Source organism: Carettochelys insculpta, chromosome 29 (assembly GCF_033958435.1).
Source record: "Carettochelys insculpta isolate YL-2023 chromosome 29, ASM3395843v1, whole genome shotgun sequence".
NCBI classification, from domain to species: Eukaryota; Metazoa; Chordata; order Testudines; family Carettochelyidae; genus Carettochelys; species Carettochelys insculpta.
Genome location: NC_134165.1, coordinates 15,354,076 through 15,374,420, shown reverse-complemented (window position 1 = coordinate 15,374,420; position 20,345 = coordinate 15,354,076). Strand labels below are relative to the sequence as shown.

Genomic DNA, 20,345 nt, shown 5'->3' with positions numbered 1-20,345 from the left:
CTGGGGTTCGCCCCCACGTGCCTGGCCAAGGACCCCTAAAGAGCAAGAACACCCCCCCATCCGGCCTGGCCTCCCCCCGGCTGGAAGCCCTGCAGCCCCCAGCGCCAAGAGCCTAGTGCACCCACTGGCGGGTAAGGGGCATGGCTAGGCCTGGGCAGCTGGAGCCAAGCCAGAGCCAGGCTACCTAGGCCGTTCTGCCCCCTTCCAGCCATACCCACGCCGCTTCCTGCTCATCCCCCAGGAGACGGGTGGCAGGGGGTGGCTGTGACAGCCGTGGCAGGCCCATTCCCAGCCCCTGCCAGCTGCCCCCTCTCCGCAGAGCCGGGCAGGATGGGTGGGAACGTTTGGCACGAGTGTAGTTTCCCGTGCACTCAGCCCTGCGGCTTAGGCAACCTCCCTGCCTGGCTCCCGGCAGGGGCACAGGCCACAGCCATTCAGGGGATGCGGGGGGGCAGCCTCTGATTACCAGAGCCTGGGGAGGGATCCCATGAGGAGTTGCTGTCCCATGCCTGGCTTTGGGGCACCTGGCACTAGGAGCAGACTGACTCCAGGGCCCCTTGGCAGCGGGAGACCTGAGGCCCATGGAGCAGAGGGGAGGGGAGATTGTGAGCAAACAAGTCACCTCCATGGCTCTGCCAGCACCGCGTCCCTCTCCCCAGCCTGCCCTGTGGCCCTCTGCTTGGCCCTAGGGCTTCCTTCCCTGCAGGGCACCCTCTAGGCTTTCCCCCCCCATGAGTGGAATAATTTTTCCATACATGAATGTACACCACCAGCAGAAATAAAACACAGCTGGGGGGCCCTGGGAGGGCCTCCGACTGCATCCAGAGCAGGGGCACAAGTGCTCAGCTTCCAGGAAACAGGGCTTCCCCCACCACTGCTCCCCCTCACACCTGGCCACAGCCCCCTGCAGCTCACAGCTGGCCTGCTCCACCCTGCCCCCACCTACAGCCATGCCCTAGCACCTGCTGTCGCTCCAGGCCTGTGTGAGCTCCCTGCTGCCCCCAGGAACCTGCCATCATGGGGGTGGGGGAAGACCCCTCAAAGTCCTGAACCCCCAGCTGCCCAGCCCTCCCCTTTGACCTGGCTTTCCTCACTTCCTTGCTGGGTTCTGGGGGACTGGAGCCAGAGGCTGGAAAAGGCACATGAAGCCAGAGAAAAAGGTAATTTGGCACACAAGCAAAGGGGGAGGTAGCTAGGCCCTGCTGGGATGAGGGAAGCTGCAGGTGTGAGTGCACACCTGCCCAAGAGCAGGCCCCTGCTGCTAATGGCTACACAACTAGGCCCCCTGGCAGCCCCAGGGAGAGAGGGTGCCGCACAGGGCAGAGACCTGGGAGAAGTGAGGGGGCCTTCAGCACTCCAGAGGCCCCCCGTGATTTCCACAGACCAGGCCCACCTCACCCACACCAGCATCCGCCCCCCGTATGAAAAGATACCGTTTATTTAAATACAACCTCACCCTGACAGTTCATTGCTCCAGGCAGGTGAGCAGGGACTGAGATCTGACACACTCATAAGACACAGCCAGGCTGGCCCTGAGCTCCCAGGAGGTAGGGCAGGGTCAGGCCAAGGCAGAGGAGAGGAGAGGAAAGGGCAGGGCCCTGCCCTGGGAGACCCCCCTGCAGTACAGGCCCCACCCCTGCAAGCTCAGCCTAGGGCTCTGGCTATGAATGGAGGAAATGAGTTACAGCCACTGTGCAGGCTTGTAACCCCCGTAGCTGGGGCAGCCCCGAGCCTGGCCCGCTGCTGGGGAGGAGCAGGTAGCCCTTCCACCCCCCCACCATGGCCCCAGAGAGGTCCCAGGGTAGCAGCTTTTAAAAAGTACAAAATCTGGCAGGGGGAACCCAGCCAGCATTGCAGAAGCGGCTGCCCCCGCACTGGAGTGAGGTAGCAGATGGGGGGCTCTAGGCCATGGGCAGGGGCAGCACCCATCCCCTGCTCTTTCCAGGGGTACCTGCCCCCCCCCCACCCTCCAGCAGCAGCAGGCCAGGCTGGTGGCTGCCCCTGCTCTGGAGGGTACAAGCCCTGGCTGCAGCTGTAACTCAGGTCCCCAGTGGTGTTTGGTAACAGCTTGAGCAAGGCAGCTTCTGCTCCTGCCCAAGCCCTGCTCCAGGTAGCACCCCCTACGGGGAGCCCCTGTCAGCTCCTGCCCTGCTCCCCCGCCAGCTGGCCATCAGCTTCATATAACCCACCCCAATTCCTGCACACACCTGAGGGCTGCAGCCAAGGCAGGAGGAGGACTGGGGGGCAGGGAGCCCTGCTCAGCAGCAGGCCCAGGGAGCAGGTTGAGCTGGCCCTGCTCCCAGCCCTGAGTCCGGCTGGCTCTGCAGCACCAGGGATCAAATCCAGGGAGGGGCCCCTCCATTGCCCCCCGCAGCACAGGAGGACCAGGACCCCCTTCTCGGCAGCAGGCTCCTGGTTAGAAGCAGAGGAGGGCGGCATCATCCGGACCCCACCACGTCCGGCGAGCCCAGGCTCTGCGGCTCAGCACCAATCCAGTGAGCCTCGCTGGAGGGGCTGCAGTGGCCCCCGGCTCCCATCCATGCGCCGGCGCCAGGCTCGTCCTAGCAGAGCTTGCTGGGCTGGTGGGTGCGTGTCACCGGCAGGGACAGCTTGTGCAAACCTGTCGGGGGGAGAGCGATTGGGGCCCTGACGTTCCCCTCCACAGCCATCCGCCTGCTGGCTGGCGGGGTCTAGGGCCAGAGCCCCTCCAGCCACAGCTTTGCCCACTGCCCCCGACCCCCAGGTAGTGCCCTCCCTGCAGGCCCGGCTGAGTTGCCCACCCCTGGAGCAGGGGAGGTGGCAGCCAGCTCTCACCCAAGGCTCGGATGAGCTCTGCCTGCACAGCCCACGTGAATTTCTTCACCAGGCACAGGGCGGCCAGGGCGGCGAAGAGCATGTTGTACAGGAACACAAGGTAGAAATTCCCCAGCCAGTTGAACCTGCCGAAGTCCCCCAGGAGGTCGAATCGCGTGATCCCTGCCAGGACGACAGGCTGAGCATGGGCCCTGCTGCTCCCAGCCCCACCCATGCCCCCTTGTTAGTCCATCCCAGGCCCCAGCGCTGCCCCTCAAGCCTGAGCCCCAGTCCCCCAAGCGGCTGCCTCAGGAGGGGCCTCCAGGGTGGGGCAGGACGTCCCCCATGGGGTGGGGCTGCCGGCCCATCTGTGAGTGCATGAGGGTAGCGGGAGCCGGGGGAGGGGCATGGCCCTGGAGTGCTGCACGACCGTGGACAACTCACCCAGTGTCCTGGAGAAGACTGGCAGCGCAGAGCTGAGCACCAGCAAGGACACGCAGTTGCCAATGATCTGGGCGGGGGAGAGAGGCATGGAGCCCAGCGCCTGACCCCCCCCCGCTGCTGTCCCCTGGGAGCTCCAAACACCCCACAACCCCCACAGCGCCCTGTGGCCCAGGCCAGCGGCTCCATCTGCCAAATGAGGGAACTTGGACCCCTAGCAGGACGGCTGTGGAGTAGGACCTCCCACAAGCTCACAGCTGGGCTCTTACCCCCGCCAGACCAGTACCCAGGGGCATGGTGCCCTCATGTAGTGAGACCATGCAAGGCAGCCCCCCGCCACCGTGGCCAGGCCAGGAAGAGAACCCAGGAGTCCGAGTGCAGCCCTTCCTCTGCGCTGGGCCCAAGGCACCACAGTGCCCAGGGGCTGCCTGGGGGCAGTCAGCGGCTGTGACTGTCCTGATGCGGTGTCCCCAGCAGAGGGGCAGGTACCACTCACCTTGGTCACAGGGGTGTCCTGCCTGGCGGGGAGCAGCCTCACAAACAAGGGGGAGCTGTAGAAGCCCACGACGGAGGAGACCATCAGGTAGCTGAGTTCCAGGGTTAAGGAGGAGGTAGGTGGGGGATGCCCAGGAGCCCAGTGCCCAGAGAGGGTGGGACTGGCAGTTACTTGCAGACCCAGGCCTGGCTGCAGGGGGAGGGGCCCAGGACCAGCAGCCCCCACAGGGCTCCAGCAGAGGGGCTGGGGCTGTGCCTCACAAGGATACAAGATAAGAATCACCTGCAGGGCGGCGCCGAAGGAGCCGAAGCTGGAGAAAGAGACCTGTCCCAGCGGCGCATCCTGCGGCGGGGAGAGCAGAGAAGGGCTCGGGGAGGGCCAGCTGGGAGCAGCTCTAGGTTTGCATCACAGGATGGCCCCACACCCCTTCCCGCCGCTCCCACGGTGAGCCCGGCCCACCAGATGAAGGGGGCAGGCGCAGCCCCCGGGGGACATGCCCAGCCCCGACCTGGGGCTAGGAAGCTGGGTTTCCCTGGTGCCCGTGGGAGCTGAGAGCCAGGAAACTCATTCCAGGCATGGGCCCAAGCGGCCACGGCAGAGGGAGAAGGGTCCAACTCTGCTCCGAGCCCCCCGGGAGGTACCTCGATGCCCCGCGGCATAGCAGCATCGTCCAGCAGCAGCTCCAGCGTGTGGAAGCAGACGACCAGCACCGAGATGCCCTGGAAGGGACAGGGCAGGTCGGAGGCACCGACTTGGGTCCTTCCTGCGGCAGCCCCATCAGGTGCCGCCCCCTCCCCCGCACAGAAACCGAGGTGCCCCCCCCCCCCCCCACCAACGCCCAGCACCTACCGTCAGCACCAGGAGGCACAGCATGGCCAGGGGGTAGCCCAAATTCCGCTGCCAGGGTGACGCCTGGCCACGCAGCTCTGGCAGGAAGCACAGGACAGGCCCCGGGTGAGCCAGTGCGCGAGACACCCTCCCCCCCACAGGAATGAGCCCTGCGCCCCTCCCCCACCCAGAGCCAGCTGGGCTCACTGCTCAGCACAGCCGGGAATAGAACCCAGGAGTCCGGCTCCACCCCCTTACCCAGGGCAAGCCTCTGGCTCTGGCTGGCCAGGAACCGTTCCTGCAGCATGGCCACGCTCAGGTTCACCCAGCAGGAGGCTTTACCTGTGGAAGAAGGCCGGGTGGGGGGGGGGGGGAAATGAGCTGGGGGGGCCGGGAGCCAGTGGGCACCTGCTGCCCAGACGCCCACCCCGCGTGGGGGACACTCACCGGCAGAGATCTTGCGAGAGAGGGCAGCTTCCTCAAAACCTGTGCAGTTCAGCTGCTCGTCCAGGTCCTCCAGCAGCTGGGCAGGGGGGGGGACACAGCCCATTAGCCACCTGCAGCTGGCAGAGCAGCCCCCAGCAAGCCTGGAGCAGCTGCACATGCCCCTGCCCCTCAGCTCCCAGCACACCAGGGGTTCATCTTGCTCAGTGCCCCGGGTGGGGTGTGGGGGGCTTACCCTGGGCTTGACCAGCAGCTTCCCGGTAACGGTGAACATGCGGGAGAGGCCCACCGGCGTGCAGACTGCGGGGCACAAGCGAAGGGCGGGGTGAGACCCCCCGTCCGCCAGCAGGTGGCGCCGCACCCAAGGGGATCGGGACCCTGCCCTGCACCTCCCAGCAGGGCAGGTTCAAGCCTTGGGCTCAGAGACAGGAGCCAGGCTCTGCCGGGGCATCGTCCTCCTCGTGCAAGGGTGGGCAGGCGGCCCGGGAGAGACGCTGGCAGGGGAGGGGCTGGTGGGCGCACTAGGGACAGACAGACGGACAGGCAGCTCTAGGCTGGGACAAAAGGCCCCTGCCCTGCAACCAGCTCCCCCAGCAAGACACAGGCCCAAAGAGCACAGCTGCTCCTGCGCGGACCCCAGGAGGTGCGGCAGGTTGGCGGTGGGGGGGGGGGGGCATTGCCTTGTCACACCTCCTGGGGACAGCGCACCCCCACCCCATGGGGACCTGTCCGTCAGGGAGAACCGGGCACCACCCGAAAGGGACTGGCCTAGAAAAGCTGCCCAGCATTTCTCTAAGGCGGGGAGAGGAAACCTTCAGTTCCCGCCTCGGCCTTTGCCAAGGAGCGAAGCCGGCTCGGGAGCCCCCAGGAAACGCCCACCAGCCCCAGGGTGCTGCAGTCTCTGCTTGTGACAGCCGTGGGACTGGGACTGGGCGACAGGGGCTTGCACAGGCATTGGCCTGGAGGGGCCCTGCTGAGGCCTAACTCTGCAAGCCCCCTTTCCTACAGAGCGAGGAGAGATACCCCCTAGGCTCTGGGCAGTCTGTGTCAGAGACGGTAGCCAGGTTTACTGGGTCCCAGCCCAGCACCCCCTGCTTTGGCTGGCCACTCCACTGGGACCCCTCGGCCCCCAAAGAAATCAAAGCAGCCACTCACCCAGCAGCAGCAGCACCCCGAAGAGCGAGATGCAAGAGTAGAGGTAGGGGAGGTAGTATTCCCACAGGTCTGTGGAGAGGAGAGGGTTAATGCTATGAAGGGCGGTGGGGGGAGCCATGAGGCCCAAGGGTCGGGAATGGGATTTCCTGGGACTCAGCAGGGGACGTTCACTGCCAGCAGATCTGGGTAGGAACATAACCACTGTATCTGCAGGGCGTGTTGGACACGGAGCATCACAGCCGGGAGGCGAGTACCAATCTCCCCATGCTGCAGATAGGGAAACTGAGGCAGGGCTGAGATGCAAATTCAACCCGGGAGTCTGGGTTCCAGTCCCCAGGACACATCCCCCTTCCACAGAGCTAGGGAAGGAATCCAGGAGTCCTGCCCACTCTTGGGGAGCCTGCAGCACCCCCTGCTACCCGCACCGCTCAGCCCCAGCCTCCGCCAGGGGACCCCTGCCCAGGGCGCTCACCGTAGAGGGACTCCCGGGTGACCGCATCATCATCCGCGATGGCCGACGCCACCCAGACCATGCCCAGCACCAGCAGCGTCAGCAGCACCAGCACCACCACAGTCTCATAGACTCTGGCCATGACGCCCTGCGGGGCGAGGGGGAGAGGTTAACATGGCCCAGGGGACACCGGGGTGCGGCAGACAGGCTGGGCAGCTGGTACCTTCTTGGATCCTGCGAAGCCCTCGGCCTCGGTGAAGAAATAGGCGAAGGGCATGAGGAAGACCAGGGAGAGGTTGGAGAAGAGGAAGACCAGATTCCAGAGGCCTGGTGAGAGATGGCCAGTTAGTGGGTGGGGTGTGATGGGGCTCAGGGTCCCCCTGCTCTGCACCCCGGCCGCAGGCAGGAGAGACTCACTCAGCAGGTGGAACAGGAAGTTTATGAGGCGACAGAGGCCCCAGTTTCTCACAGAAGAGTCAGTGCAGCTGTCAGACGGTCCTTCCAACCCGTCCTGGGGAGAGGAGCCCGAGGGGGGCCCCTCTGGGGTGCAGCTTCCCCCTCACCCAGCCGGCTGCCTTCCAGCTCCCTCTCCCCCCAGCCTCTAACTGCCACCTCCATTCAAACCCAGCTCAGCTCCTCCCTCCTCTGTGTTCAGGGCAGAGGTGTTACCTGCCAGCCTAGGTTAGAGCCCCAGGGTCACCCTCAGCCGCTGGGAGCTGCTCTGCTTGTCTCCCACATCCAGCCTGAGTCTCACACATGCACCCCCCACTCCATCACAGGGGGCGGGGGTGGAGCCAGGCCCTGGGATGGGGTGGGGGGAGCCAGGGCCCTGGGTATATGGGGGGTTTGGAACCGGGGGGGTGGGGCGGGCCAGGGCCCCAGGATGGAGCCAGAGGGGACAGGGCCCTGGGTACGTGGGGTGCCCACCGTGGATCAGGGAGCCGTTCAGCCACTGGATGTAGTAGTTCTGGGGGAAGAGCAGCAGCACCTCGTTGCTGAGGATGGAGAAGGGCAGCAGCAGCACGGCGCCCAGCGAGACGGCCAGCGTGAAGGTGCACATCCGCAGCCTGAGGGGCGGCAGGCAGGCAGGAGTCCCGCCCTGCCCCCGCCCCGCTCCTCCCGCCCTGCCCCCGCCAGCCTCCCCAGGCACAGGGCAGAGCCAGTGGGGTGGCAGACTGGCGCTGCAGCCTGCCAGGTGACCTGGGTCAGCCCCAGCTGTGGAACACGGGCAGGCAGCGCCCCAGGGCCTGCACCGGTCACGCTGCGCCAGGGCTCAGGCCTGCATGTCAGCGAGGCGCGAGCCGCTTGGGTGAGAGCCGAGGTTCCTGGGCCTCGGTGCTGCTCTAAGCATGGCACAGCCAGCCCTGCCCCAGCACGCTGGCAGGGGGAAGCTCAGCACAGCCGGGGACTTACGCAATTCTGTCGACAGCAGCATCCTCATCACCCTCGACTGCAGAGAGAGGCGGGAGAAAGCCTGTTAGCTTGGCTGAGACCCTCACACTCGTCACACCTCCTAGGGTGGACTCAGGGCAGGAGCTGCACCAAGGCTGTGTGTCCACCACCACTCAGGGGCTGCCAGCTCTGCCAGGCACTCCCAGAGTAACCCCTTCACCTTCTGCCTCACCTGCTGGACTCTGGCACAGCTTGGGGCAGGGCCTCTTGGGCCCCCGATCTCAGATGCTGCCCCCGCCCCCTGTAGCCAGACAGCGCTGGGACCGGAACCAGTCACCACCGAGAGCGGCAGCCTCGCAGAACTCCGAAGCCCCGGTGCTCTTGTTCTCGGGGCCGAGGGCTGCGACCCTACCACCAAGTGACAGAACTGGGGCTGACTCTCGGCTGCCTGGCCCAGGAAGTGCAGTGGTGCCACACAGCAGGAGCGCGGTTGTGCCCAGGGTAACAGCCGAGGGCAGCGGCAGTGTGCAGACAGCCCCAGCTCCAGGACGCAGGGAAGCGTCGGAGTCCCGCGTGTCTGTGTTTGAGCCGACGAATTGGACACTGAGGGCACCCGGCTCACGGAGCCCAGGGGCCATTTTACTGGGGGAAAAGCCAAATGAGCTCCTGCGGTGGGCTCGGCACAGTGGGGAAGGGACCATGGGCAGTGCCCAGACGGTGGCATCAGAGACGGACAAGCCCACGGGCTGGCTGGGGGGCCCCCAGGGCCCATGTGCAGAGACCTCCTGGGCAGTCAACACAGGCCAGGCCCAGTGGGGTTGGGGGGCAGGAGACAGCTCTGTCCCGCTCAGGCACAGCCCCCTCCAAGAGCATCCTGAGCCAGAGCACGTGGGCCCACTACTACCAGCCTGACCTCTGCAGTGCGGCTGGCGGGCGGGCGCTGCCCTCCGAGCTGGGCCCCCGGCCAACGGCACAGCCATCGCTCTCCAGCGCCCAGCCGCAAGAGCATGACCCCGAGAGCCCAGCCGCTCCCCTTGGGGTCCGGGCCCCACAGCGAGACATGCAGAACAGTGCCAGGGAAAAGCCCACAAAGGGCCACATTTCATGGGGGGCCACTGGAATTCACCAGCCGGGACGTGTTTTACGTTGCCGTGAACTTGGTAGCGCCCTAGTTACAGCCCCACCAGCCAGCCTGGGCAGACCCCAGGGGGCACCCAGCACCAGGAGCCACGGGTGCTCTCCCAAGCCAGTGGGGCTAAGCCCCAGGTCACTGCTGGGCATGGCAGGAGGCAAGACCTGGTCTCAGCCTGCCAGTCCCTAACTGGGGCAGTGGGGGAGTGTACCTGCCCCAAGGGGGCCCAACAAGTCAGGCTAGATCCATGGCTCAGCAGAAACCTGAGGGGAGCAGGTGTGCGAGGGGCCCCAGGGCACAAGGCACAGCCAAAGCTTCCCACGGACCCTCATCACTGGACGCTCCCTGTGGAGCAGAGCTGTGCTCGGGTGCAGGGCCAGATGCGTTCCCCTGCCTGGCCTTCAGCTGCACCTCCCTCTCCATTCCTGCCTGCACCCCATTCTGTGCCCAGCCACCCTCTTGGTGCCACCCAGCCCAGCTCCTAGGATGCCAGACAGACTGGCTCCATCCCATGCAGCCCCCAGCCCGGTGGGGGAACCCCAGGGACGGGACAGGCGGGTCAGTCATTGGAAAGACACCTCGGGGAGGATGAGGATGGTGCTGGGCCAGGCAGAGAGGCTGCCAGAGGGCTGTCCTGGAGCAGGCTCTGCCTGGGGACCTGGCATTTCAGCCCCATCTCCCACTCCTTCCCCCAGCCCCCTTGACACCCGGCTCTGGGCTGGCTGCAGAGCCTGAGGAGGGAGCCACAGTGACGACACTGTGCCTAGCAACAACCTGGGCAACGCTGGGGAGATGCTGGGGGGGATGTCCATAGCAACTGCAGCACAGCCGCGAGGTAAACAACCCAAGAGGGGCCCCCTGGAGTGGGCTGGGTTTCCCTTGGGGTTGGGCCAAAGGCAGCAAAGTGCTGCAGGGGCCTCAGCCCCGGCCTCCAGCAGCCTTGGGGGCCGGGAGGGGAGCCAGGACACAGCCCAGCTGCCGGGGCCTAGGAGGCGGAGGGGGAGCAGTCGTTGCTGAATGCTGAGACCTGAGGAGGGAGGCCGGGGTGCCTGGGGCAGCCGGCTCTCAGGGGCACAGCCATGGCTCAGAGCCGGGCACCCGCCCCAAGCAGGGAAGGGGCAGGCGGGGGCCCAGTCCGTTACCTGCTGGGAGGTCCGTGTGCTTCTTGAAGCAGGTTATGATGAAGTGGCAGAAGATGTAGAGGCTGGCGAACAGCAGGGTGCAGATCTGCAGGGAGGAACGCACAGCTCAGAGGCAGCCGGAAAGCCTCCCACCCACATCTGCTCCTCTTTGAGCCCTGCGGGGCAGCTGCAGGGGGGGCGCTGACACCCCCGGCAGGAATCCCAGCTCAGAGCTGGGGCCCCCTCCAGAGGCAGCTGGCCCTGGGCCACCCACCACAGCACTGGGGCAGGGGACGGGGTTTCTCCTCCCAGCTGGAAACGGGAAGCTCTGAAGACTGCAGGGTCAGCTTGCCAAGCCCACGGGCAACAAGGGGCTCAAAAGCCTTCAGCAAAGTTTCTCAGCCCGAACCTTCTGCCCAGGGGAGATTGGCACAGGGTTAATCCCAGCCCTCAGCAAGTGTGTGCATGGGGGGGGGGGCCACAATCAATCAGCTTCAGCCCCAGAAAGCAGGGTAGGGGGGCAGAACCCTGCTGAACTCACAGCTGTGCTAGACGCTCCAGCCACACGGGCCCAGCGTTCCCACAGAGAAGCTGCCTCTGCAGCTGCTGCCCAGCAGAGAGATGGGAGGCACGGGGCGGGCGGGGAGAGACACAGCACCAAGTTAAAGACACCCGCCAGGGGTCAACCCAGGGCTGCCAGCCTGGGGTGCAGGGGGGACTTGGCACCAGCCTGGGACAGAGCATGGCAGGGCCATGGACCTGGCAGCTGGGTTCCTGCACCAGCCAGCACAGCCTCCCAAGGAGCTGTTAATGCTGGTCCCAGCCGGGGCTGGAGCTGCTGGGCAGCAGGAGTGGCCCAAGGGCAGGCAGGCACACCAGCTGCAAGGCCAAGGCTCGGCCGATCTGATCCGGGGAGGGTTGGCAGCCAGGGCAGCTACAAAGCCACGTCCCCCACTCGCTGCAGAGAGCGACCGAGCAGGGGCAGAGAAGGGGCTGTGGGGGTGGGAGGCTTTGGAAATTGGAATTGGAGCCATGGCAGGGGAGCAGGAGAACTCAGTGGCTGAACAGAGGGGTTTGGCCCAGGCCACAAAGGTATCTGGGCACCAGGGTCTGGGTAACCACAACAGCAGTCGGGCTGGCAGGGGCGATCAGTGCTCACCGCAGGGCGTCTCTTCGCCCAGTCCCAGCCAGGCCATGCCCAGCAGGGCAGAAAACAGTTGGCGGCAAACGTGAAATGAGTTTGTTGCGTCTCAGCCCAGTCCCCAGAGGGTGAGTGAACCCCGCTGCTCTGGGAGCTGCCCCTCATGAGGGGCTCCAGAAGTGGCCACATGAGTGGGAGGGAGACACACACCCCAAGGCTGAGCATTCAGACTGCCACCAGTGCCGGCCAGCAAATCCCTCCCAGGGCCGCCAGGCGCCCAGGAGATGGGGGATGCTGCTCACCTGCCCAAGCGGTGCTCTGAGGTCCAGGCTACGTTTGAACACACAGGGACCTTTGTTCCCTCACAGCATGTCAGACACGCTGGGTGCAAAGGTTGAGCTAAACCCACTGGCTCCCTTGAATCAGCACCAAGTCATGGCCCCTCCCCCAGCTCCCCCAGCTCCGAGTGTGAGGATCTAGTCCCCCAGGGGGCGACGTATGCGTATGTCCTGCAGGGGCTGCCTCAGTTTCCCAAGGCACAGCACCAGGGCACAGCTGCTGAAGGGAGTTTCACTGTAATGACGTCTCCCAGGTAAACAATGGGCCTCCAAGGTCGCTGTGATCTAGGTGACCCCTTTCTTCCCCAGGAAAGGGGAGGAAGGAGAGAGGAGAGGCCTGGCTGCTTTGAATGGAACTGAGCAATTGGGTGGGTCTCTCTTCTCTGGCAGGAGAGGGAGGAAGCAGGGCCAGGCTCTGGCTTGGCCTGGAAGTGCTGGGCCTCAGCTTCCTGCCTTGGCCCCTACTCTGAGCCCAGGGATCTGCTCCACAGGGCCCATTGGTAGCGTCCAGGGTCCTAGTTCAGGCCCCTCAATTGGCCCCCAGCCCAGGTCCCCCAGAACCAGCAACCCCAGCTCTGCAGCATGCCACCCCTCCCCCAGTGATCCCCAAGGGGGTAGATCCCCCACTTCAGCACCCCCAGCATGCCACCCTGCAGCCCCCAGCTGGCATCCTGGAGAGAGCCTGGCCAACAGGGAAGGAAGGCCTGCCAGGCACAGCAAATGTCCTGCTCTCGGGTGCAGCTGCAGGTACCCAATGGCCATGACCTCAGTCCTCAGGGGCACCTCCCCTCCCCAACACTCTGCACGCCTGCAGCCAGGGGCGCCCCAACCCCAAAGGCCAGTCCCACTTCTGGACCACACAGACCGGCCAGCCCCGCTCCCTGCACCAGGCCAGTCCATGGCCTATGCTGGCCTGCTGCCCTGAGGCCTTTCACAGCGGCAGGTCCAGTTACAACTTTCCCAGCTGGGACTCAGCAGGGAAAGAAAAGCCACTTGCAAATCCCCTGCCCGCCCAGGTGTCTCGGCAGCCTGAGGCAACAGAGCCAGCACCAGGAAACAGAGCTGGCAGAGCCTGAACACAACTAACACCAGCAGCACCAACCCTCACGCACACGACAACCAAGACCCCTACAAGGGCCATTCCTTTGTTGCCACTCAGGGAGCGCGGCCCCTGGTGTGAAGCTGTTGGAGGTGGAGGAGTGTGTCCACCAGCCCCTGCCTCCCCAGCGGGGTTAGCTCCCTGGTACTGCCAGGCTAAATCTTGCACAAGCCAGAGCCGGCATTTGCTGGATACTCAAGTTATCTCCCGGCATCTTGTGCCAGGCAAAGGCTCGGCGAGAGAGCAGGTGCAGGGCAGGGCCCAGACTCTGGCTTCCCCCTCGTCCAGGGCTCTCTCTGCAGCCCCAGCCTGTTCTCCCCACACTTGCCCTGGCAGGGCAGGGCAGGGCCCTTGTCCCCTTCACACACAGGTGAGTGACCCATGCCCAGTACCATGGGGAGTGAGTGGCAGCCCTGGGAACCAGACTGCGCGCTGTGCCAGAGCCGTCCGGATGTAACTGGCTGATGAAACGCCCTGGGGGTTGGGGAGTTGCTATGGGGTGGGCCCCACAGCTCCCCACCCAAAGGCAACCAGCTCCCACAATTCCACTTCTAACGGATGTGCCCCCCACAGACTCTGGCTCCTGCCACTAGTGTCATCTCCAGCAGCCTGTCACCGACACCCCGCTTTGGGCCCCCCAACTGACAGGCCCCAGCATGGCTGGATAGCTACAGCCAGAGACAGGGAGCTGGGACCCCGGGGCCTCCTCCCTGCACAGGGCACGTGGCCCAGTTGTTGGGACTCCTGGGGTGGACATTCCGTGTCTGGCTCCCACACCCCATCAGGCTGCCTCCAACCCACCTTCCCAGGGGGATGCTTCAGTCCTAGGTGATCGAACCAGCCTGGTGGAGGGGAGGGAAGCAGTTGACCGGCCCTTCCCCCATGGGGCAGCAGCCATGCAGTCTCCCCAGCCCAACGAGGACAGCTCAGGCGCAGGATGTGCGGACAGAGCCGCCTGGAGAACAGGCGGGGAAATTCCTCTGCCCTGAACCCTAACACTGATGTGACTTCAGCAGGAAAAACAAACCCAACAGCTTGTCGGGCCACCCTCTGCAGCCTGCCAGACAGGACAAACAGCCCTGCTGCAGACTGCCTGCCTCTGCAGGGGCCGTTTCCCTGGCTGGGCGAGGAGCTCACTCAGGAGCAGAGTGCGCCTTCATCCAAGCTCGGGGCTGGGTGACACCTGCACACAGAAGCCCCCTCAACCCCCCCAGCCACAAAACTCACTGCCATGGGGAGCTAGTTACAAACCCCTCCCCACTGCCACATGGAGCTGGGAAGAAGGGAACGAACCACATCTCTGAACTACACCAGGCCGAAATCAGGGTCAGTCTGCGCCGGGGGCCACAGTCTGAAAGTACACGCCTACCCCAGCAGCTTTCATTTCACAGCCCTGCCAGCCCCCAACGCTGGCAACTCGCAGGCCGGCTGAGGGCCGGTGAGGACGCAGGTGGAGCTCCAATCCCACCGGGGCTCGGCGGAGGGGGGGGTGGGGGGCAGGCTGAACCGGAGACCCTGCCCCAGGCCTCAGAATTCCCAAGTGAATGAGTCCAGTGGATTTGCCGCTGTCACACAAAAGGCGAGTCCCCAGTGGGGCTGCACCGCTCGCATGGCAGTGGGGTGGGCGAGTTCTTTTGCCCAGATGTTTTAGGGAGCCAGGGCAATGCCCCATGGAGGTGCCATCTCGGTGCAGAGGGAAAGCCCTCAGGACATCCCCTCACATTGCACTATGGCGAGCAAACGAAGCAGCTCACGGTAGCGGGTACCCCACTTTAAACCCCTGCCAAGAGGCCGGAGTCCGCTTGGACACCGGGGCGGAAGAAGCCAGATGCAGAGCCACGGAGAGAAGGGCTGAACGGCCAGAGATCCAGGGGAGCAACCCCAGCGTCAGGACTCACTCCCCTGGCCAAACGCCGTGGCGCAGAGACTGGCCGGGCAGCTGGCTCTGGGCAGAGGCATGTCCCGAAGAAGGTTGCTTGCCAGGTGGCCCCTTTCTCGCTGACGCTGGGAAACCCAGTCCCTCTAGGCATCGGGTGTCAAAACACAGCCCTGGGCTGGAGTCGAGAGGCAGCAGTGCTCAACCACAGATCCATTGCACCCGCACGCAGCCCAGGCCTTGCCCGCACGTGCCCGGCCGTGACATCTTGACACAGGTGCCAGCTGCGAGTGTCCCCCCCATCCACTGTGGGGCAGCAGCTCTGGAGAATCAGGAAGGCCCCAATCTTTTAAGGCCACGGCAGCCCAAGAGGCCCCCAAAGATAGAGAGGGGGCAGGGAGAGGGCATCTCACCTGCAGAGAATGGCCACAGCAGAGCACAGGATGCAAGGCCGGCGTGCTACAGGGGGCAGGCGCCAAAGGCGAGGCCTGCCAGGGACCCAGTACTCAGAGCAGAGTCTCACCAGCAGCTGCCTTGCTCGGGTTACCAGGCTCTCGCTCAGGTGCGACTCGTGGCACAGCCGGGTGAGGGATGGAAAGACGGAGGCTCAGGAAGTTTGTTCCAATGGCACTAGTAGCGTGTGCAGCTCTCGGGGTCCTGCCCCACCACACACCAGAAGCAGCTGCATTTCAGCAGCTCACAAGCCGGCCTCGCAGCAGTAAGGGGGAGCAGGCTGCTAGAACTGCCCACGTGGGGCACGCAGCCGGGGAGGCAGTTTGGGGGCTGGACTCGATGGCCTCCCGAGGTCCCTCCAAGCCCTAGGAGTCTCGGAGCCGAGCCAGGCACGTCCAGCTCAGCCCACCTCCCCGCGCTGCCCCAACGCAGACCGGGACCTGGCAACCGAACCGTGAGCGGGAGCCAGGGGCAAAAAGCCGCCCCCCGCCTTTCCCGGCACCCTCATTCCTACTGCCCCAGGGCGCCGCCCCCAGACCCGCTCTACCTAGAGCCGCCCCCACGAGCGGCTGCAGCCCCAGGGGCTGGCGCTGGCCCTGGCCCTGGCCCTGGCCCTGGCCCCCCCGCGCCCGCAGCCCCCGGCAGAGCCCCGCCGCTCACCAGACACTCCCGCACCCGCTCGTGGAACAGCTGCTCCCGCTGCCCCAGGCCGTCCAGCTCCGCCGGCTCCATGCCCCGCCCCGCATGGCTGGGCAGCCCTCGGCTCAGTCCCCCGCGGCCCCTTTAACGCGCTGTGCGGCACTGGCTACACTGTATCCGCCGAGCGCCGCGGGCGGCTCTGAGAGGGACCCGCACAGCCCGGAGGAGAGGTAGCCCGGCCGGGGCGGGACTACGCCTTCAATTCCCACCCATGCCAAGAGCTCATTGGCCGCAGCGGGCTGAACAGACCGCTCATTGGCTGAGGCGGGAGGGGGAGCCGATAGGTCGAGCTCGCAGCTCCGCCCCCACCCGCGGCCAGGATCGGGGCCCTGAGTGCTGCACGCAGCGGGGAGGATGGGGCTGTGTTTGGCCAGGAGCCCCGGACGCTTCCCGCGTAACTGACCGGTGAAGTCACTCGGCCCCTGGGGGCCTCAGTTTCCCACAAGACCTATGAGGAGAGGCTGAGGGATTTGGGATTGTTTAGTTTGCAGAAGAGAAGACTGAGGGTGATTTAATAGCAGCCTTCAGCTTCCTGCAGGGGAGCGCTGGAGAGGAGGGTGAGAAGCTGTTTTCAGTGGTGTCAGAGGGTACAAGGAGGAGCAATGGGCTGACGTTGAAGAGGGGGAGGTGTAGGTGGATATTAGGAAAAACTACTTCACCCGGAGGGCGAAGCACTGGGATGCGTTGCCTAGAGAGGTGGCGGATTCTCCATCCCTCGAGGTTTTTAAGTCCTGGCTGGGATGACTTAGTGGGGGTTGATCTGCTTGAAGCAGGGGCTGGACTAGATGACTCCTGAGGTCCCTTCCAGCCCTGTGATTCTGTGTGATATGTATCAGAGGGGAGGCCGTGTTAGTCTGTAGCTTTGAGAACAAGCAGTCCTGTGGCACTGGGTAGACTAGCAGGTATTTTGGAGCAAAAGCTTTCGTGGGCAAAGACCTGCTTCGTCGGCTGCACGGGTGGAGGCGGGGGGGTCAGTTCCCCATGTTACTGTGGGGCGAAGACAGGGCTGCCTCCTCAGAGAAGGGATTTCCTGCCACCCCACCCCCCAGCTGCTCGCTAGTGAGGGCTTGCTGGCCCAGGAGCCCCTCTCATTTCAGTTCCGGGAAGAACGCTGACCAGCCCAGATTAGCACTGGAACCAGAGACCTGGCCCAGAACGAAGCCCAGGTCAAAGGGCAAAGCAGCACTTAGCTGTGGCTGCTGGGTCTTTCTGTGCAGTTTAGTGCCTGGGTGTATTTCTTAGGGCTTTAGGTTCAAAGTGATAACCCCTCTTCCCAAAGCCAGCCTCTAAGACCTCTTTATGTTTCTTATACTGTCAGGCCAATGCCTTAAGCTTCCTCCCCTGCTCCCTCCCAGTCATAAAAATCTGTCCCCAAAGGATGTAGGTCCCCTGCCCACAAGGAGCTGGTTCCAGAACCTTATCCTAATGAAATCCCTACCAAGCCTCAGTGGTACAAGTCTCATGTGTGTCTACCTAGCTCCATCACAACACCTGGTACTGATCTTAAGGCCTGTGCTGCTGGGATCACATCATTCCAAGAACAGCCTCTCCTTCCACTAACCAACAGCAGTTAGCCTGACAGGGCTGTGCAGAAAAGCTCTGAAAACATAAACTCAACAGGCTGCAGTGCAGAAGACCACAGCTCTTATTACAAGGCTCATGACTTGTAAGCAGGGCTTGCGAAATGTTTTGATAGCAGGGAGACAATTGATTTGAACGCAGGGATCCAGTACCTGCATTTTACTCCTCAAAACCAGAGTTGGAGAAGGGAGGAATAACCAGAAAATTAAACCAGAGAACAAGCTTGTTAGAGCCTAACACGTGTCTTGGGGCATGAGATTTCCTGGATAAAAGCTCATGACCTAATACAGTTGTTAGTCTGTCAGGTGCCACAGAACTGCTCGTTGTTTTGGAAGTTACAGACCAGCACAGCATCTTGTGATGGAGCCCGTGTTCTCCAATAGGTAGTGCCGCCTAGTGAGAGGGTACCGGGCCAGCAGCAATGCAGATTGCACGTTATATAATGCAGGGAAACAACACAGTGCCTCCTACACGAGCATCCTGTTTTCATTCTCTTCTGATGACCAGGCGGCAGCGCTGTAACGCCCAGGTCAGAGCTCACCCCACCCCTCAGGCAGGCGCCCACGCCGGGTTTGCCACTGCAAAGAGCCATGTGCAAAGAGCGCCATCTGCAGGCCAAGAAAGAGGTAGCAGAGCGGTAGCATTATCCCGCCAAGCTTCTGTGATGCCAGCGGTATCGTAGTTGTATTCATTTATCAGCACTTCCAATTCTTCGCCCCGCAGGGCGTGGCCTGGGGCTGGGCACACTGCTGCCCTGCTGCTACAGTAAACCAGAGCACAGCGCAGGACAGGAGCGCAAGCAGCTGCAGCACTCTGGCTCCTGCCAGCATGGTAAGGCTGGAGAACCACCACCCTGAACCATCCTATGGCCAGATCTCAGATTGTGAATGGGTGTCCAGATGACCCCATGGTGGTTCTACAGCTGTCCTAGATCAGGATCTAACTCAGGAATACAGCCAACAACCTCTGCTCCTGTGCCCTGTGAGCCTTCACAGCTAGCGGCAGTGGGCAAGAGAGCCTCTCCCCTGAATTGTGCCCATACCATCCAACATGCAGCAGGGCTACAAGTGGCTGCACTGGTGGGTTGGGGTCAGGTCAGCAGCCTTCACTTGCAGGCCAGATTCAATGGAAAGCCTTTAGTCCTTCAGCAGTCCAGCTCAAAGTGAGAGAGCAGGGAGCAGGCCTGGATCCAAACCACCAGTGTGGGGCTCCCCACCCCTGCACCCTCCCAGCTTCCACCTCCAGCCTGCTTCTGATACCCCCTCCTCCCTGGACACCCATAGCCTGACACCCAAGCCCCAGCAGCTCCCCCCAGCATAGGGAACGAAGCCCATACAATCTACTAGCTGAATCCTCCCCGAGTCTGTGATCTTGTCAGTGACCACATCCATGAAAGACACTTAAAAATCACTTTCACATGCCACCCTTTTGATTCTCCCATGTCAGTTCCCTCTTCTGCTCAAATCTCTGTGTAAACCTGAGATAGAGAAGAACTGGTGTGCCATGCAAGCCAGGGAGCTCAAGCCACAGGGGAAGGATTCAGAGGACCACGGGAAGGAAAGTGCTGTAGTAGAAAGGAGCAGGAATTGCAGAGCTTGGACACACACATTAACTTTCAGATACTGTTACGTATCAGTGATTCTGGCATGCCAGGAAGGAGGGAACAATGCAGAGCAGCTGAACAGCTGCATAACTCCTCATCAGGACAGGAATTCCCCTCACTCCCTAGCCCACTCTCCTATCAAATAGTTGATACTGGTGTTTCAGAGCAAGATAGAGAAGAGCCCATGAAGCTATAATAAAATAAACTACCCCAGAGAAGTCCCCTTACAATCTCCACATTAGCAGAAGTTTTAGTGAATCCTCTATTAAATTAACACCCACCACTGCAAACTGAAGGTTGGATTTCTATATTCTGCAGTTTTTGCTCTTTGGGTGGGACATTGTTCTAGGGCAGTGCTGTCTTAAGACTGATTGAGACAATGAGCTATGAATCTCTAGGCCTGATCACATCTCTGATAACCACATTTCGCTTTGGAGTTTGTGCCAGAGCACCTCCCAGCATCCTTTGTTGTAAGGAAGCCAGTCTACCTCCTTCCCCTGAAGGCGTAAAAGACTAGCCCTCTCACAAATCACTCCCTTCCCAGCTACAAGTAACTGGTGGTGCCTTTGCACAAATTGGTTTACTCAATGCAGCTGGAGCTGTGTTCTGCCAAGCTTTTGCAAGTACTGAACACAAGAAGCCTGGTGCAAGAGCATGTTACATCCTAGCCTTCAGTAAGTGGCTCTCCAGAACTTTTAACAAGTAGCATCACTCAAAGCTAACAAGCAGATGCATTAGGCACCTGACTACACCTCTTACGCATACACCAGGATCCCCTGGATGAACCAGGGGAGTGGGGAAGCACCGGAATGTGTTACCTAGAAGTTTGAGTCCTGGCTGGGATGGTTCAGTTATGGTTGATCCTGCTTTAGGCAGATGGCTGAGCTCAGTAAGCTCCTGAGGTCCCTTCCAGCCCCAAGACTATTGCCTAGTAAGGCCCTTGCTCACAATGTGCTACCTCAAATCCTCATGCAGCTTGCCAGGCACCTTACCTGCAGTGCAGGAAGATGGCCAGTTGAACCAATGGTTGAAGCTGCTTCCAGACAAAACTGGACCCTTGTTGCTCATCCACATGGGAGAGCTCTAGCAGGGAAGAAGAGAGTCTTATTCACAGTGACTTTAATACAATGAAGAACAGGAAACACTTGCATGTGTTTAGACTGGAAATGAGGTAAACACTGCAGGACACATGTCAGAAGAGTTGGCCAGAAGTCTCCCCTGCCACTAAACACATCTATGGCCTATGCTTAGGACTCCACCTGCAGACTGGAGCATGGGACCTGTCCATATTAAACAGAGCAA

At 62.7% G+C, this 20,345-nt stretch overlaps 1 protein-coding gene across 5 annotated transcripts; it reads right to left on the bottom strand.

The window, feature by feature from the left end:
* Positions 1 to 1,428: 1,428 nt before the first annotated feature.
* On the bottom strand, positions 1,429 to 15,983 carry LMBR1L (limb development membrane protein 1 like). 5 transcript variants are annotated; one of them, XM_074979557.1, is made up of 17 exons: positions 15,821 to 15,983; positions 10,275 to 10,359; positions 8,022 to 8,058; positions 7,536 to 7,675; positions 6,832 to 6,935; positions 6,630 to 6,756; positions 6,158 to 6,226; positions 5,238 to 5,302; positions 5,006 to 5,081; positions 4,817 to 4,900; positions 4,580 to 4,656; positions 4,372 to 4,449; positions 3,999 to 4,072; positions 3,731 to 3,821; positions 3,238 to 3,304; positions 2,815 to 2,976; positions 1,429 to 2,620 (listed from the first exon to the last, which is right to left on the bottom strand). In XM_074979557.1, exons 1-17 carry the CDS (start codon positions 15,890 to 15,892, stop codon positions 2,562 to 2,564), a joined length of 1,467 nt encoding a protein of 488 aa, XP_074835658.1. In that variant the 5' UTR covers positions 15,893 to 15,983; the 3' UTR covers positions 1,429 to 2,561. The 5 variants fall into 5 exon arrangements, with proteins under 5 accessions (XP_074835658.1, XP_074835661.1, XP_074835660.1 ...); XM_074979560.1 differs by lacking the exon at positions 15,821 to 15,983 and adding an exon at positions 15,121 to 15,230; XM_074979559.1 differs by lacking the exon at positions 2,815 to 2,976.
* Between the last annotated feature and the right edge of the window lie 4,362 nt (positions 15,984 to 20,345).

Coding starts and splice junctions, on each gene's coding strand:
- LMBR1L (XM_074979557.1), bottom strand. CDS start 15,892: ATGGAGCCGGCGGAGCTGGACGGCCTGGGGCAGCGGGAGCAGCTGTTC. Junction 10,360..15,820: donor AGCGGGTGCGGGAGTGTCTG/GTGAGCGGCGGG, acceptor TCCTCCCTGCAG/ATCTGCACCCTGCTGTTCGC. Junction 6,936..7,535: donor GAACGGCTCCCTGATCCACG/GTGGGCACCCCA, acceptor ATCTCTCACCAG/GCCTCTGGAATCTGGTCTTC.